This window comes from Trachemys scripta, chromosome 10, assembly GCF_013100865.1.
Source record: "Trachemys scripta elegans isolate TJP31775 chromosome 10, CAS_Tse_1.0, whole genome shotgun sequence".
Taxonomy (NCBI): Eukaryota; Metazoa; Chordata; order Testudines; family Emydidae; genus Trachemys; species Trachemys scripta.
The window spans coordinates 33315794-33331398 of record NC_048307.1 but is presented as its reverse complement, the minus strand read 5'-3'; the positions used below and the strand labels follow the sequence as shown (position 1 = coordinate 33331398).

Below are 15605 nucleotides of genomic sequence, written 5' to 3'. Positions count from 1 at the left end.
CCCTTCATGACCTCTTCCGTCTATTTCTCCCTCATCACAGAATCCCAGGATCTTGTATAACCACTTGAAGAATGGGATTATATTGTCTCCCATACAATTCAAGCTTTTGATTATTTCCCATGTTGAGCAGTCAGCTCCTAATGAGGAGATTGTTTCTTGCAAGGCAGTTAGTTAGGAGAGTGTCCTTCCGATCAGCCACCCACACTGTTAAAACTGTACATTCTCAGCAGCTTACAAAGCTTCTTACTAGGGCTGTCAATTAATCACAGTTAACTCACACGATTAACTCAAAAAAATTAATAATGATTAATCGCACTGTTAAGCAATAGAATACCAATTGAATTTTATTAAATATTTTGGGATTTTTTCTACATTTTCAAATATATCAATTTCAATTACAACACAAAATACAAAGTATATAGTGCTCACTTTATATTATTTTTGTTACAAATATTTGCACTGTAAAAATGATATACAAAAATAGTATTTTTCAATTCACCTCATAAAAGTACTGGAGTGCAATCTCTTTATAATGAAACTGCAACTTAAAAATGAAGGGTTTTTTGGTACATAACTGCACTCAAAAACAAAACAATGTAAAACTTTAGAGCTTACAAGTCCACTCAGTCCTACTTCTTGTTCAGCCAATCGCTAAGAGAAACAAGTTTGTTTACATTTACAGGAGATACTGCTGCCAACTTCTTAATTACAATGTCACCTGAAAGTGAGAACAGGCATTTGCATGGCACTGTTGTAGCTGGTGTCGCAAGATATTTACATGCCAGATACACTAAAGATTCATATGCCTCTTCATGCTTCGGCCATCATTCCAGAAGACATGCTTCCATGCTGATGATGATTGTTAAAAAAATAATGCGTTAATTAAATTTATGACTGAACTTCTTGGGGGAGAATTGTATCTCTCCTGTTCTGTTTTACCTGCATTCTGCCATATATTTCATGTTATAGCTGTCTCGTATGATGACCCAGCACATGTTCATTTTAAGAACACTTTCACTGCAAATTTGATAAAACGCAAAGAAGATACCAATATGAAATTTGTAAGACAGCTACAGCACTTGACCCAAGATTTAAGAATCTGAAGTGCCTTCCAAAATCTGAGAGGGACAAGGTGTGGAGTATGCTTTCAGAAATCTTAAAAGAGCAAGACTCTGATGCAGAAACTACAGAACCCAAACCACCAAAAAAGAAAATCAACCTTTTGCTGGTGGCATCTGACTCAGATGACGAAAATGAACATGTGTTGGTCCGCACTGCTTTGGATCGTTACTAAGCAGAACCCATAATCAGCATGAACGCATGTCCTCTGGAATGGTGGTTGAAGCCTCAAGGGACATATGAATCTTTAGCGCATCTGGCATGTAAATATCTCGCGACGCTGACTACAACAGTGCCACGAAAACGCCTGTTCTCACTTTCAGGTGACATTGTAAACAAGAAGCAGGCAGCATTATCTCCCATAAATGTAAACAAAATTGTTTGTCTGAGCGATTGACTGAACAAGAAGTAGGACTGAGTCGACTTGTAGGCTCTAAAATTTTACATTGTTTTATTTTTGAATTCAGGCTTTTTTTGTACATAATTCTACATTTGTAAGTTCAACTGTCATGATAAAGAGATTGCATTACAGTTCTTGTATTAGGTGAATTGAAAAATACTATTTCTTTTGTTTTTTACAGTGCAAATATTGGTAATAAAAATACATATAAAGTGAGCACTGTCCACTTTGTATTCTGTATTGTAATGGAAATCAATATATTTGAAAATGTAGAAAACATCCACAAATATTTAAATAAATAGTATTCTATTATTAACAGTGCGATAAATGGCGATTAATTTTTTTAATCCCTTGACAGCCCTACTTCTTACCATGAACTTTGGCTCTCTTGTCCTAATGTGTAACTCGGTAGTGGCCTCTCGCTCTAGACCATTCTACCTCCCACTGGAGGCCAATATTTTACCTCCTTTTCAGAGACTTCCTGGCCCACACAGTGCAGGAAGCTGATGGCCAGGCAACATGCTCATCAAAGCAAGTCCCCTCAAGAAGCATCTAAGGCATTCTCCACCTCTCTGCTGAGGTTCTTAAATCTGGGTCTAGTAAACAAAAGAAAATCTCCTTAACAGACCCTCCTTTGCTCAGAAGTGGACACCAGTGCTATGGGAGGAAAAGTCTGCCCTCTTTGGAAAGAACTCAGAACTGGAGTCAACCATGAAGACCGCATTAAGCAGTCATCTTCTTTTTCTCTCATTCTGCAAATCACTGATTGGAATGTGGATAATGTTCTAAAATATGGTTCCTTGCATATATTTTTATTACAGGACTTTTCAACAGTTTCTACTGAAAGCCGTCCAGGTAGCATGGGAGAATCTGGAAACACTTCTTCAAGTCCCAGTAGCTAGTGGATGGATCAATCAAACACTCCTTCAGGATCTGCCCTGGATATCATCACAACTGATGCCATTTTCTTGGATTTCAGCGGCTTATTTATCACTTTTTGTCACTCCAGGTGTGGTGGTTGAACTTCATTCCATTCCCTTTCACATCCTCTCCTGGAAAGTGTTTTTTAAGAAACCATTACCTCAGTTCATTGTGTGGGGATGTTAGTGTCCCTTTCCTGTAATTTGCCCTAACTGATTTTTTTTTATGAGGGAAAAATAGTTCTTTGCTCCTGTCCCAGCTTTTTGCCTGAGTTGTAGCTTTCCTCATTAACAAGATCTCTCGTCCAAGTTTCTGACTTCACCACAAGGCACAGATGAATTTCTTATACTCTGGTGCAGCCTAGAAAGAAATCCCATTACCTAGTCATCCTGTTCCAAGGTCCCAATAACGGACAAAAATCCTCTAGTTTTACAGTCTCTGGATGGATCTGGCTCTGCAGTGCACCTGTTCAGTGACAGACTTCTTGTGCTCTCCTTAGATTAGAATGATCAATTGTTTCCCATTCCTGAGCAGAAACAGGGCATATATCCATGGATGAACTGTGCCGTGGTGTTACCTGGGATTGGTACACACCTTCCTCAAGTACTGTCCCTTTGACTCCTCCTCATTACCCAGGTGTTTAGTTTCCTGACAGCCTTAATGGAAACAATCCAGTTACTAATTTCTGGTTCCTTCTCCTCTCACCTTCGACCTCATCTCACTCTTGTTCTTTCTTTAGTCCAACTATTGGTTTCTTCTGGGGGTGCTGCAACCCATCTGTCTCTGCCAGTGGCAATCTCTCCATGAGAAAATCAAGTTTCTTACCTGTTAACTTTTTTCTGTAGTACAGTGGCAATCCTACAGACCCCCTAGCTTAAGGCCCACCTGACTTTGGCTGAGAAGTTAGTGTTAGGGACATGGTAGGATAATCTAATTTGCTCATAACTCTAGATGTCATCGCACTGGAAAGTGGGCCTGCAAAAGGCAAAAAGTTTCTTAGCCGGGGTGGAAAATGTTTCATTCTGATTGGCATTTCTTGGCTGATTGATTGTGTCAGGTCACATCCCATTTGTCTATACCCGTGGCATTTTGCCACAGGAAAAAAATGTAAAGGTAAGAAACTGGATTTTATGTCTAATTCATTATTTCTAGTCTTCTAGAGAAAATTCTAGGTACAAATAGCTGGTCAGATTGTATCCAAGCACTACAGAGTTATAACTTCTCCTGCTCCCCCTACATCTCAGCTGAGTGCATGGATTGCACAAGGCTCATGTTACTAGCCATTCCAAAAGGCTGGGGCGACATCCTCACCCACGTATCGGCCAACACGGTCAACTTACACTGCACCCTCTTCGGGGAGTGGGGGGAGGGTGTCCATGACAGATTCCCTTGGTGTGTTAGTGTGTGTCCAGGAAACATCATGTCTCTGGAGTTTGTTGGGTGGGTTGTCTCCAAGCTTCCTTCAGCACAGGCCTATGCGTACAAGGCACAATCAAGTCCAATTATAGTATATTTTGTCCTGTGTTTTGTAAAGCAGTGACCGTTAATGGACAAAGTACAGTAACTGCAGAACATTTTGTCACTTTATTTTATAAAGAGAAATTCATATCCAAAGTAATACACACCCCTATACAATCCTAGATCTAGCAAAACAATGACTAGAAGCAACAGAAAAACAGAACATGAAGACTAAATCACAGCTCCCAAGAGTTTTCATTTGAAAACCTTAGTAATAGCTAGTTTTCTTGCAATATCTACGGTGTTAATCATGCTTTATTGCCACAGTATTGGCAATTCTTCATACACTATAGACAGACCCATTCTTGCACATTTATTTTTTAAACAGTAACTTGCTGGTGGTAGTTGTTCTTGGCACATGTAACTGAGCACTGTGTGCCTGGCTGTTCTTTATATTAATTGCTGATAGAAGAGCCTGGAATGCAAAATTCAAAGCCTCTCTGAGTTGTTCTTCTGTAATGGCATCTTCATAAAGAGGCTATTTTTCCTCTTTTGCCATTTTTTACAGAGTTGATCCAATGAGACTGGGAAGTAATTGCCTTTCAGTGTTCTTAACACACTCCTCCATGTATCTCCAGCTAAGTGTGAGGGTTGGAACTGATCTGAAAATGGCTTTTTCCAGCCATTGCCTTGACTACATTACCTCCAGTTACTCTTAGCTGGAGAAACTTGGATCATCGTCTCTATGCTTCTGCCACTCCCAAGCAAAAGTTATTGCTGAGGGCTTGTCTACATCACACAGCTTTTAGCGACAAGGCTGTGTCGACACAGCCTTGTCGCTAAAAGTCAGCATGTGTGAATGCTCTTTGTCGGTATTTTGTCAGCACTTTTGCCGACAAAATACTTCCAGTCCCGCGAGTGACGTTAGTTTTGTCGGCAGGAGAGCGCTTCTGCCAACAAAGCCACGTTCACACTGCCACTTGCATTGGCAAAACTTTTGTCTTTTGTGGGGGGGCTTTTTTAAGCACTCGTAAAAGACAAAAGTTTTGTCGACAACTTCGCAGTGTAGACATACCCTTCAGTCACATTCAAGAAAAGTTTGTCTGGAATTCAGGTGCAAAACAGATTACTGATCATAGTCCCTTACAAACAAAAAAGTTCAACTGAACTAATCTGAAGTATTGTCAGGTTGCTTTGCGTAATGGTCTTGTTTTCTTTCTAATGTTTTAATACCTTTATATTTCAGCTCCACTGAAACTTCCCACCTAGATTCAGTACAGAACTTTAGGTAAGCTTTACATACAGTGCCCATCTCTACTATGTTATGGAAAACCTCGTTTCATTCCTTTTTTTCAACATTATCTTTTACAAAAAGTTGTGTAAACTAGATAAAGTATAGCTTTAAAATGTTTGTATGAAAATGTGTTTTCAGTCAAATGTATGTAAAAAAACAAACTTTGGGTGCACAGCAGCATACAGGGATTCAACAGGTTGTGTCTGTGCTATGTGAGTACCCAGGAGAGCAAACTAACTCTACAAATGCATAGAAGGAAATCAACAAAGTTGATGCTAATATGTGAAATGCTCCCTTATTTATATGATTTTCTAAGAAATCGAGAATTATTGTGGCAGATAAATTATAGTATTTGTTTTTCTAGTGGTAACCCTTTTTCTTTTCTTTTCTTTTCTTTTCTTTTCTAAGTACTATACACAGATTATGGGCCAGATTCTTTCCCTCTGTCCTGTCTGCTTTGTGCCACTCAGCAGTACATACTATGGGGAGTCCTTAGCTGGCTCCTACACCAACTGTCCCCAACTTCAGTTTAGAGAGTTTGTTGGAGGCAGTGTAGAGCACAGCTGCAGTCTGCCAATTCATAATTGGCAAGTGGTCCCGTGGGCACTACAGCCAGCTGCTGTAATTTAGAGTAGCTCCAGACTCAACACATTTGACAGCATAGCCCCCTGTTTTTAAACAAAGCCTGTGTTATTAATGACCCCTTAGAAATTGAAAATTTCAAAGATGCAGTTTACTTGTCACTATTTCACTGTGGTCAACTCCCATGATTTTATCGCAAGTTGCTGAATAAAACAACTGCTTTCACTGAAGTTAGTAATTGTGGAAACATTTCTTCTGGGCTTGGGTTTTCTAAAAGTATGACGCTCTCTTTGATTTAACTAGTGACTATGTAAACATATTATCAAATAGTAGCTCCAGGAAGAAGTGTGTTCTGAAGATCACTGTTCTTCCTTGGAGTATATATTATAGGAAAATTACATTGCTCAGTTCTTCTCTACGTGAATGCAGTCATAATTTCAAAGAATGTATGCATTTTTCTGAGGTCTGAGGATGGTAGTTGTGCTTTCCAATTCTAGTATAGGATTAATTTATTATGTCTCATATTGCAGGGATTTTTGAGCTGTGTGTGTGTGTGTGTGTGTGTGTGTGTGTGAGTGTGAGAGAGAGAGAGAGAGAGAGAGTCATTAAATGTACCATTCTTTTTAAACTGGAATTATAACTTGGACAAGCTATAAGCCAAGCTACTACAACAGACTATACATAAATTTAAAACTGAACATATAAAGGCATTGTGACCAATGAAAAATAATGTCATAATATTTTCCTCAGCTTGGGTCTTCCTTATTAGTTCATGGAATTAGGCAGGCACTTCTGTAGCTCAAAACTGCCAGTGGCTTCCAGATAACTATTCATGAGCACTAGAAAACCTAGCTGGCTGTTAATCGTTAAAAAATAATTCTGATTTGTGTAATCAAGGGCAAGCATGACTTCATTTTAGTGACTAATCTTATACTTGCAATGGTCCTACAAATAACAAAGCTAATAGCCAGAGAAAATATCCTAGTATGAAAGTATTTTACTTTTGAAATTATAACAGTTCACTTATACTTGATAGATAAAGATAGGAACAGATAATAATGCTGAGATTTTCAAAGGAGCCTAATGAAATTAGGCATCCAAACCCCAGTGGAATTCTACAGGAGATGGACACTTAACTCACTTGGTTTCCTTAATGAGTCCCAACCTAAAGATGTAAATATTGACTGATACAGTGACCCAAATACGTGTCACATCAAATACTTGTATGCTCTACAATCTCATCAACGTTCTTACCATGAGGAGTTTGTAGTTATATTTTTTTCCAAATGATTATTACTTTACTGAAAAATATAAGTGTGTGTTGTCGCGCGTGTGTGTGTGTGTATATATATATATATGTGTGTGTGTGTGTGTATTAGACACCTTATGCATGCTTGTGAACATATTTGCTCTTTCTCTATAAGGGGTGTGACAGTTTTAGCAGGCGTTGCTTGGTTGGCTGTCATCTTAAATTTAAAGTTGGAAAACTATATAAACGCAATAGGAAGTTTGCAAAAGTGCAAACTGAGGACACACATAATTGAATAGTGGCACTGAAAATTGGCATAGTTTTTAGATATGATCTGTTGTAAAGATACAGAATTGTGAATTAATTCTATTACCATCTCTGCCACAGATTTGCTGTGCAATCTTACTTACATTTTCAGCTTTTTTATTTATTTTTTGTTTTGTTTTCTGTTTGAGTTCTAGTATTTTGTATTAATTAGGGCTTCCCCTCGCTCCAGGTGATTGGAGACTGATGAATCAATAAGAAGCTGAGATCCTCCCTATGAGAAGTTATTGTTGTCTCTATTCTCACTTAACTGTCAGCACACAGACTTTTTCTGTGTTCTGCTGGTGGATTTGTAACAAGTGTACCTGGAGGGAGACCTTTCCCCTTTTGCTTTGCTTGACCGAGAATTAAGATCTTTATTAAAGTGGTATCAAAACAGCTACCATCTGTGAAGTCTCAGCACATAAGCTCTTCTAAGATTTGGTCAACACATAGCTTTTTTGCACGTGTGCAGCTAAATCAGTACATCAGATTTGCCTCATTGCTTTCCAATAGAAGGCACACCATTGCTTTTTGTGTCCCATGTAATCAAAACAAGATGCTGTTAAACAAATGTCCTCCCAGTAAGAGTCAATACTCTCCCTGCCTCAAAGCAGATAGTATATTTTTTTCTCCACTGTTCATAGTTCCCAAATGGAATGATGGATAGGCCTTTTGAGATAGAGACTCAACTCTGCCTTGTGGTTTAGAAAAAACTCACACCCCTACTTTTCTTCCCCCACCTTTACCCTCCAAAAATTTTTCTAAATGGAGTTCCTATGTCCATTATCTTCTATACTTGCATCAGGGTATAAAATAGAGTGTTCACACCATCTCTGTCCATCACCCCAGGATGCTTAACATCTTATATGTGTAGCAGCATCCCATTTACAATATCTCAGATTCTACATGATTCATCAAAAATTCCAATGCACAGCTCTATTGGTCTCCTCTCTTTTTCTCATTGTTCAGCCCTTGTATTCTCTCCAAAGACCTAGTTGTTATGCATTTGCTTTATATATAGGAAAATACAATTTGAAACCCAGATTACTAGCTCCTAGGGAAAGTGTCTTTCCAAGAACCTCTGCTATAAGGAGAAAGCCATTATGTTGCACAGTTTTTGTGATCAATCCAAAGGAAAGTTTCCTGGCTCCAGCTAAAGAATTTTCACAGGTGCTGTATTCAACACACAGAGAAGATGAAAATTCCAACTAACTTCTCAGGCTTTTGTGCCTGAAAGTATTTAAACTATTTAAACTAAGAGTCAGCTTGAGTTTTTTAAATTCACCAATTTTTAAAATTCCATTTTCTATTACTACACCCTTTAAACAGCCCTGAATTTTTTTGTATAAGCTCCTTTTAAAAAATTTGTAAGGCTTTGGTTTTGGTGGGGATTTTCTGCTTCTCGGTTGTTGCTTATAAAGGTCATTGTATTTCACTCTTGCTAATTACACAATCATATTGTATTGTCAAATACACAATCTAAACAAACTAAAAAAAAGAAATATTGTTCCATTAACTTCTTGCAGCTATAGTTATGCTAGGTCAAAGGTGTTAGTTGTAACCATAGTAGGTGCAACATTTTCAGAGATTTGATTTTCAAGATGAGGGCATCACTTCAGTAATTTCCTCCTTCAGATTAGTTCTGTGGTTTTTTTGCATAGCTGATTCTCACTGTAGTCACAATGGGATGAAAAAAATCTGTGGTCTGGGAAAGGTCTTGTATTCTCTCATTTGAGACACACAGCTCCCTGCCTTGTGGATGAATTCAGTCATCTAAAGGGAATTCTCGTGTCAGATCATGAGTGAATTGTTGTCATTACAAAAGTGAGGCGAGTATACAGGGACACCCATATTGGAAACAAGCTCAACCAAGTAGTTGAGGAACTGACAGATGCTCACATGTCAGCAAGTTAGAAAAGAGAGCAGTAAAGTTCTGTCTTAAAAGCCAGATCGTGTGCTCTACCAGTCTTGGTAGAGATTGCCATCACTCCTTTTCAGGGGGGTAAGTGTTTTCAGGGAGCCACTTGGTATGATGCCTCTGCTCAAGAAACCATCTCTGGAGTTGGATAAACTTGCCAACTACCCACTTGTATTAAATCTCTGGCACTGGATAAGCTTACTGAAAAACTTATGATGAAGCGACTCTGTTGGTAATCCCCAGTCAGTCTGAGTTTGGACCTGGTTTCAGAAAACGCACTGGCATTGTGTGGATCAGTGGTCTTCTCAAAGTGATTTGGGCTGCACCCTGACACCACCCAGAAAATTACAGTTGTACAGAATGCAGCCACTTGCTTGTTCGGGGATGCTTCACAGAGGAAGCATATTATCTGCAGAGGCTGCCAGTGAATTTGTGAATATTGCTCTTGATCTGTACACACCCTAAAAGATTGATATTGTGGCTAGTTGAGAAAATTGCCTATCTCCCCATAATAAGCTTCATAATAAGCCCCATCCTCCCCAGTTTCATTGTAAAGTGGCAGATTGTTCTCCATAAAGTTCCTCAGCTCTGCAGTTCTCTTCCTCCCTGTGTCCTAAATGTATTGATCTTCAAGACACCTCGCAAGGCTCATCTTTTTTCTCAGGTCTTTGGAGAAGGGGCAGGTTGAGGGATATAGATGGCCTGAAGCAGCAGTTTGTGTTCTATTATTGGTGATTAAAAAAAAATTTCCAGGCTTGATTTCTGAATCAGGGATGCAAGAAGTCACTATAAATACAAAAATATATATTTAATAATTTTAAGAAGCAATATTATAAATATATATGGAAAGACAATATACTCCTCAAAGAGAACTTTAAAATTGTCAAGCATGGGCAGTATTTAGGCCAACAACTCAACCGGGTCCATTTAATTTAGTTCTAGTTAAATTTAGCATGAGAGAGTTCTACAGCATCAGCATATTTAATAGCAAATAAAAGTAGAATTTTATAACTACAGTTTGGTTTTAGTGAGGCATTTTTAACAATTGAGATTTAGAGATTAAGAAGTCATGAATCTGTATTTTAAAATGCCCATCTTTATTTTTCTTTTCCCCTGTACTGCCCCAGCTCTAGGAAGAATCCGTGCAACAGTTCAGTGCTAAATGATATAAAGAAACCAGCAGACCGGATTGGCCAGGAAGTGATACTGGTTTTCTTTCTCCTGCTCCTTTTGGTTTGGTTTCTGAATCGGGAATTTGAAGTCAGTTACCGCCTCCACTACAATGGAGATGTAGAGGCTGATCTTCACCGCACCAAAATTCAGAGCATGAGGGATCAAGCTGACTGGTTGCTGAGGAATATTATTCCATATCATGTGGCGGAGCAGTTGAAGGTTTCCCAGAGCTACTCCAAAAACCATGATAATGGTGGAGTGATCTTTGCTAGCATTGTGAACTTCAGTGAATTCTATGAAGAGAATTACGAGGGGGGCAAGGAATGCTATCGAGTCCTAAATGAATTGATTGGGGACTTTGATGAGTTGCTCAGCCAACCACATTACAGCAGCATTGAGAAAATCAAAACAATTGGGGCAACCTACATGGCTGCCTCTGGATTGAACACTGCACAATGTCAGGACAATAACCATCCACATGGACATTTGCAAACCCTTTTTGAATTTGCCAAAGAAATGATGCGAGTGGTGGATGACTTCAACAACAATATGCTGTGGTTTAATTTTAAACTTCGTGTTGGCTTTAACCATGGCCCTCTCACTGCTGGGGTCATAGGCACCACCAAGTTATTGTATGACATTTGGGGTGATACCGTGAACATTGCTAGCAGGATGGACACTACTGGCGTGGAGTGCCGGATACAGGTGAGTGAGGAGAGCTACCGTATCCTAAATAAGATGGGATATGACTTTGATTATAGGGGGACAGTCAACGTGAAGGGGAAAGGTCAGATGAAAACCTACCTTTACCCAAAATGCATGGACAATGGGGTTGTGCCACATCACCAGTTATCTATATCTCCAGACATCCGGGTTCAAGTGGACGGCAGCATTGGTCGGTCTCCTACCGATGAGATTGCCAATCTGGTGCCTTCTGTACAGAATTCTGACAAGACATCCCAGGGCTCAGATAACAACTTAGAACCCAAGGATATGCTTCCATCCTACAAGAAGCTCCAAAAAGAGTCATTGAAAGCAGAAGACAGATGCAGGTTTGGCAAAGCTGTAAAGAATGATTGTGAGGAAGCAGAAACTGAGGAGGTCAATGAACTGACAAAGTTAAATATCTCTAAGAGTGTATGATGCAGTGACAGAGAGCTGCATGATGTGCTCTGTCCATAGAAACACAAAGACATTTACAATTGGCTGCTTTCTTTTCTGAAGAAAGACGTTCTCAACACCTGGGTTATTTGTTTTCATATTAGCACCTGATGCTGTGTGGATCACAGTTATTCAGGGCTCATTTTCATCTATCTCTCCCCTCCATACCCCTTAGCCCTCTTCCAAAACTCCCCAACTCCCTGTGTAACCCTCTTTCAGCTGAGTGGAGCATATTAAGTGCCTTCAGATATACTCCATTGGACTCCCTGTCTAGGTACAAAGGCCCCAAATAAAAACATAGCTTTGGGTATCTAGTAATTTTAAAAGAAAAGCTGCGGTCATGATATCATTTTTATTGTTGTTTCTCACAAAACACTTTTTTGGCTAATGCAACTCCTTGGGTTTTTTTTTATATATATATATGTGTGTGTGTGTGTGTGTGTAATATTTTACTGTTATCAGACCTTCTGTATGTAAACACACAGACAGATGTGCGTGTATCTACCGTATGAGACTGATATAAAAAGTGCCAGTAATGTACCACAAAATAATGTCGCTGAGATGAAGTAATACAGTTTTGCTTTTGTGTTGGGCAGGAGGATGAGCTGAGTTCTACAGTGGCTCAGCGTTTAGATGGAGCAGGCAGCACAGGTGTTGTAGTTTCACCCTCCTTTAACAGTGTTTTGATCAGATATGTGCCATTGTATGCTTAGGATGCACTGCTTTCCTTACATCCAATGGGTTATTGATATGTGGGGATGGATTAAGGGATCAGATTTCACCAGCTCTCAGGATAGGGTTCCAAAAACAAACAAGTAACCATTAAAGTTTTTACAATCCAGGTCTCAGGTGTTTAAAAAGCAGTTTTCATTTTACCCCCACCCCAAGGGATTTGTGAGGTTTTGAGTGAAGCTGATGCCTCTAAAACTGTTCTGATTTAAGAGAGGGGCGGTTAAATAAATGTTTTGGGGTTACATTTATTTATTTATGTATTTATTATTTTAAAATTTGTGTTTGTGGAAGATATTAGGATTCGTAGGGGTGGTAATTGGTGTCACTAAAATTAATCAGATGCCCATTAGTGCTTCATCCTCTTCAAACTGCCAACCACTGTGAGGACATTACCTTGGCAATACTTATGTCAAAATTGGTGATACTGCCAAAGCCACCAAATGCAGATTGAATCTGAAAATCCCAGCTTCCCTTCCGTACTGAATTAATGGTGCTGAACAATGTTCTTCAGGTTTTGCCCCTATGCTGTGCTTTTGCAGCATAGACATGCTTCCCATGTGCCATTTAAAGTAGGAATAGGAAGGTCCTTTGCCATGAGCTGCGAAGCACAATATTTCAGGCCTGAGCCTACAATTGACTGCGTGGGCAGACCCCTGTGCCTACAGAGAGGCTCACTGACGTCAGTGGGACTGTGCACAGGTGCCGGGGTCTGTTTGCATAGAGGCAGTTGCAGGATCAGGGCCTCAGACAACACTAGTCCCAGGGATTTCCCTACACCCTGCTTCCCCCTTACCCCCAATTGCCCCATCCCTCCCACAGTGGCAGTGTTGCCAATTTAGTCGTTTTCCAACCCCCCTCCCCCATAAATTCAAACACCTCCTCTAATTTCAATTCCTGGGGAAGACTCTGACTAGTTCTCCCTTTGCATACTTCCATAATTTTAACCCCTTTTCACTCAGTTTTTGACCAAGCGGATGACCCACTTCGGATAATATTAAATATTGCAAGGTTCTAATTTAAACAAATATTTCTTGTACCAACAAAATGACTATAATATTTCTGCCCAAAATAAATTCATCTTCAAGGGAAATAGGTGATTGTGGGGAAATGTAATACTGTTTTGTCTGCACAGTCATATTTTTGTAGTTATTTCTTTCCATCTTCAGTCCAAAAAAAATGACTTTAAACTGAAAGCTGAAAATAGTCACACCTACTGCTTTAAGAATGGCCATACTGGGTCAGACCAAAGGTCCATCTAGCGCAGTATCCCGCCTTCCAACAGTGGCCAATGCCAGGTGCCCCAGAGGGAATGAACAGAGCAGACAATCATCAAGTGATCCATCCCCCTTCTTATGTTCTTATGTCCTGTGTTGTTTACATGCCTTCTAGCATTAGAATATGTGTCCTGAGGTGGCTAAATCCTTTTTTCCTTTCACTTACTCTCTCTGATTTGATGGCCTCCACAATGCCCAGTGGTAAAAGTGGCATTTCTCTGCAGTTGAGTTCTTTCAATGTTAGCCATGATCCATCAAAATATGCCCACAGCTTTTCTCTGATTGTACGATTGTTATACTCACCACAACAAGCCTGCACCTGTAAGAAGTTCACACATTGCAACTAAAAGTGAAAGAACAGCATAATCTAGGGATTCCAAGCATATTTCTTTTGAACAGGAGCCAGGACTGAGAAAACCTTATCTCTAATTATTGCAATAATGCACAATTCAGTACAAAGATAGTCCTTTAGCTTACAAAATTAATAAAGCCAGCATGGTTGTTCATGGCTGTTACTACATGAATATTGTTAGTCTCTTAGTAGTATCTCATTAGAGTACAGTAACTCCGCGCTTAACGTTGTAGTTATGTTCCTGAAAAATACAATTTTAAGCGAAACAATGTTAAGCAAATCCAATTTCCCCATAAGAATTAATGTAAATAAGGGGGGTTCTATTCCAGGGAAATTTTTTTCACCAGACAAAAGACTATATATTTTTTTATATATATATATATATATATATACACACACAGACACACACATATATATACACAGTATAAGTTTTTTAATACTGGTACACAGCGATGATGACTGTGAAGCTTGGTTGAGGTGGTGAAGTCAGAGGGTGGAAGAGGGTGGGATATTTCCCAGAGAATGCCTTATTGCTAAATGATGAACTAACACTCGGCTGAGCCCTCAAGGGTTAACACATTGTTAATGTAGCCTCACACTCTACAGGGGAGCGCGAATGGAGGGAGGGGAGACAGCATGGCAGACAGAGACAGACGCACACCCCGTGTCTGTGTGTGTAAGAGAAAGAGATGCGCATTACCTCTTTAAGTACACTGACCCCACTCTAAGTATACTGTCTTTTTAAGTAGATCAGCAAGTTGAGACAGCAGCTGCTGCCACAAAGCTCCCTCCATCCTGAGCCCTGTTGTGTCCCCCTGCTCTATGGAGTTGGGGTAAGTGGGGTGCAGGAGCAGGGGGAAGGGGGAGACCCTGACATTAGCCCCTCTCCCCCCTCCCCCCCGCACAGCAAGGCAGAGGGCAGGAGCAGCACATGGCAGTGGGGGGAGGGACAGCTGAACTGCCAGCAATTGATAGGCTGCTGGGTGGCTGCCGCACAGGGAATTTAAGGGAGCAGGGAGCAGATAAGGGGGCTGCCGGTCCAACCTGGTTCCAAGCCCCCACCAGCTAGCTCCAACGGGCTGCTCTTCCTGCAAGCAGTGGACAAAGCAGGCGGCTGCTAGGGTTACCATTTGTCCGGATTTACCCGGACATGTCCTGCTTTTTGTGTTAAAAATAGCGTCCAGGGGGGAATTTGTAAATCACTAAAAATGTCCAGGATTCCCCCCCCCCATGCAGAGCGAGGCGCGGCTGGGAGGGCTGCAGGAAATTCAGCCGCTTGCATGGGGCTCTGGCAGCCAGAGCCCTTCCCCCGCCGCTTGCCGGGCTGGACTCCGGAGCAGCTCCTCCTCCCCGCCCCTCCACCCCCCACATTCTGAGCCGGCCGGCCTGCTGGGCTGTTTGCATCGGGCCTCGGCAGCTCCTCCTCCCCTGCTGCCCAGCGCCCCGCTCCGGCAGCACTGGGTGGGGTGGGACCGGGTTGTGTGTTGCGCTGGGGAGCGCAGCCACGTGTCCGGCTCCGCACAGAGCCCAACACCATGTTCTGAGCGGCAGGGTAAGGCGGCCAGGGGGCAAGAGAAGGGGCAGGGAGATTTTGGAGGCGGCAGTCAAGAGCCGGGGGGGGGGGTCGAGAGCTCGGGGGGGGGGGAGAAGGTTTTGGGCAGTCAGG

The 15605-nt window shown here is 40.9% G+C and overlaps 1 protein-coding gene across 2 annotated transcripts in view; it reads left to right on the top strand.

The window, feature by feature from the left end:
* ADCY9 (adenylate cyclase 9) overlaps positions 1–14282 on the top strand; it is a 185169-nt gene extending 170887 nt beyond the window's left edge. For both annotated transcript variants that reach the window (XM_034783827.1, XM_034783826.1), the window contains exons 9-10: positions 5145–5186; positions 10375–14282. In XM_034783827.1, the coding sequence (XP_034639718.1) occupies positions 5145–5186; positions 10375–11563 (1231 nt within the window). In that variant the 3' untranslated portion in view covers positions 11564–14282. The remainder of the gene's footprint in view (positions 1–5144; positions 5187–10374) is intronic.
* The last annotated feature ends 1323 nt before the right edge of the window (positions 14283–15605 follow it).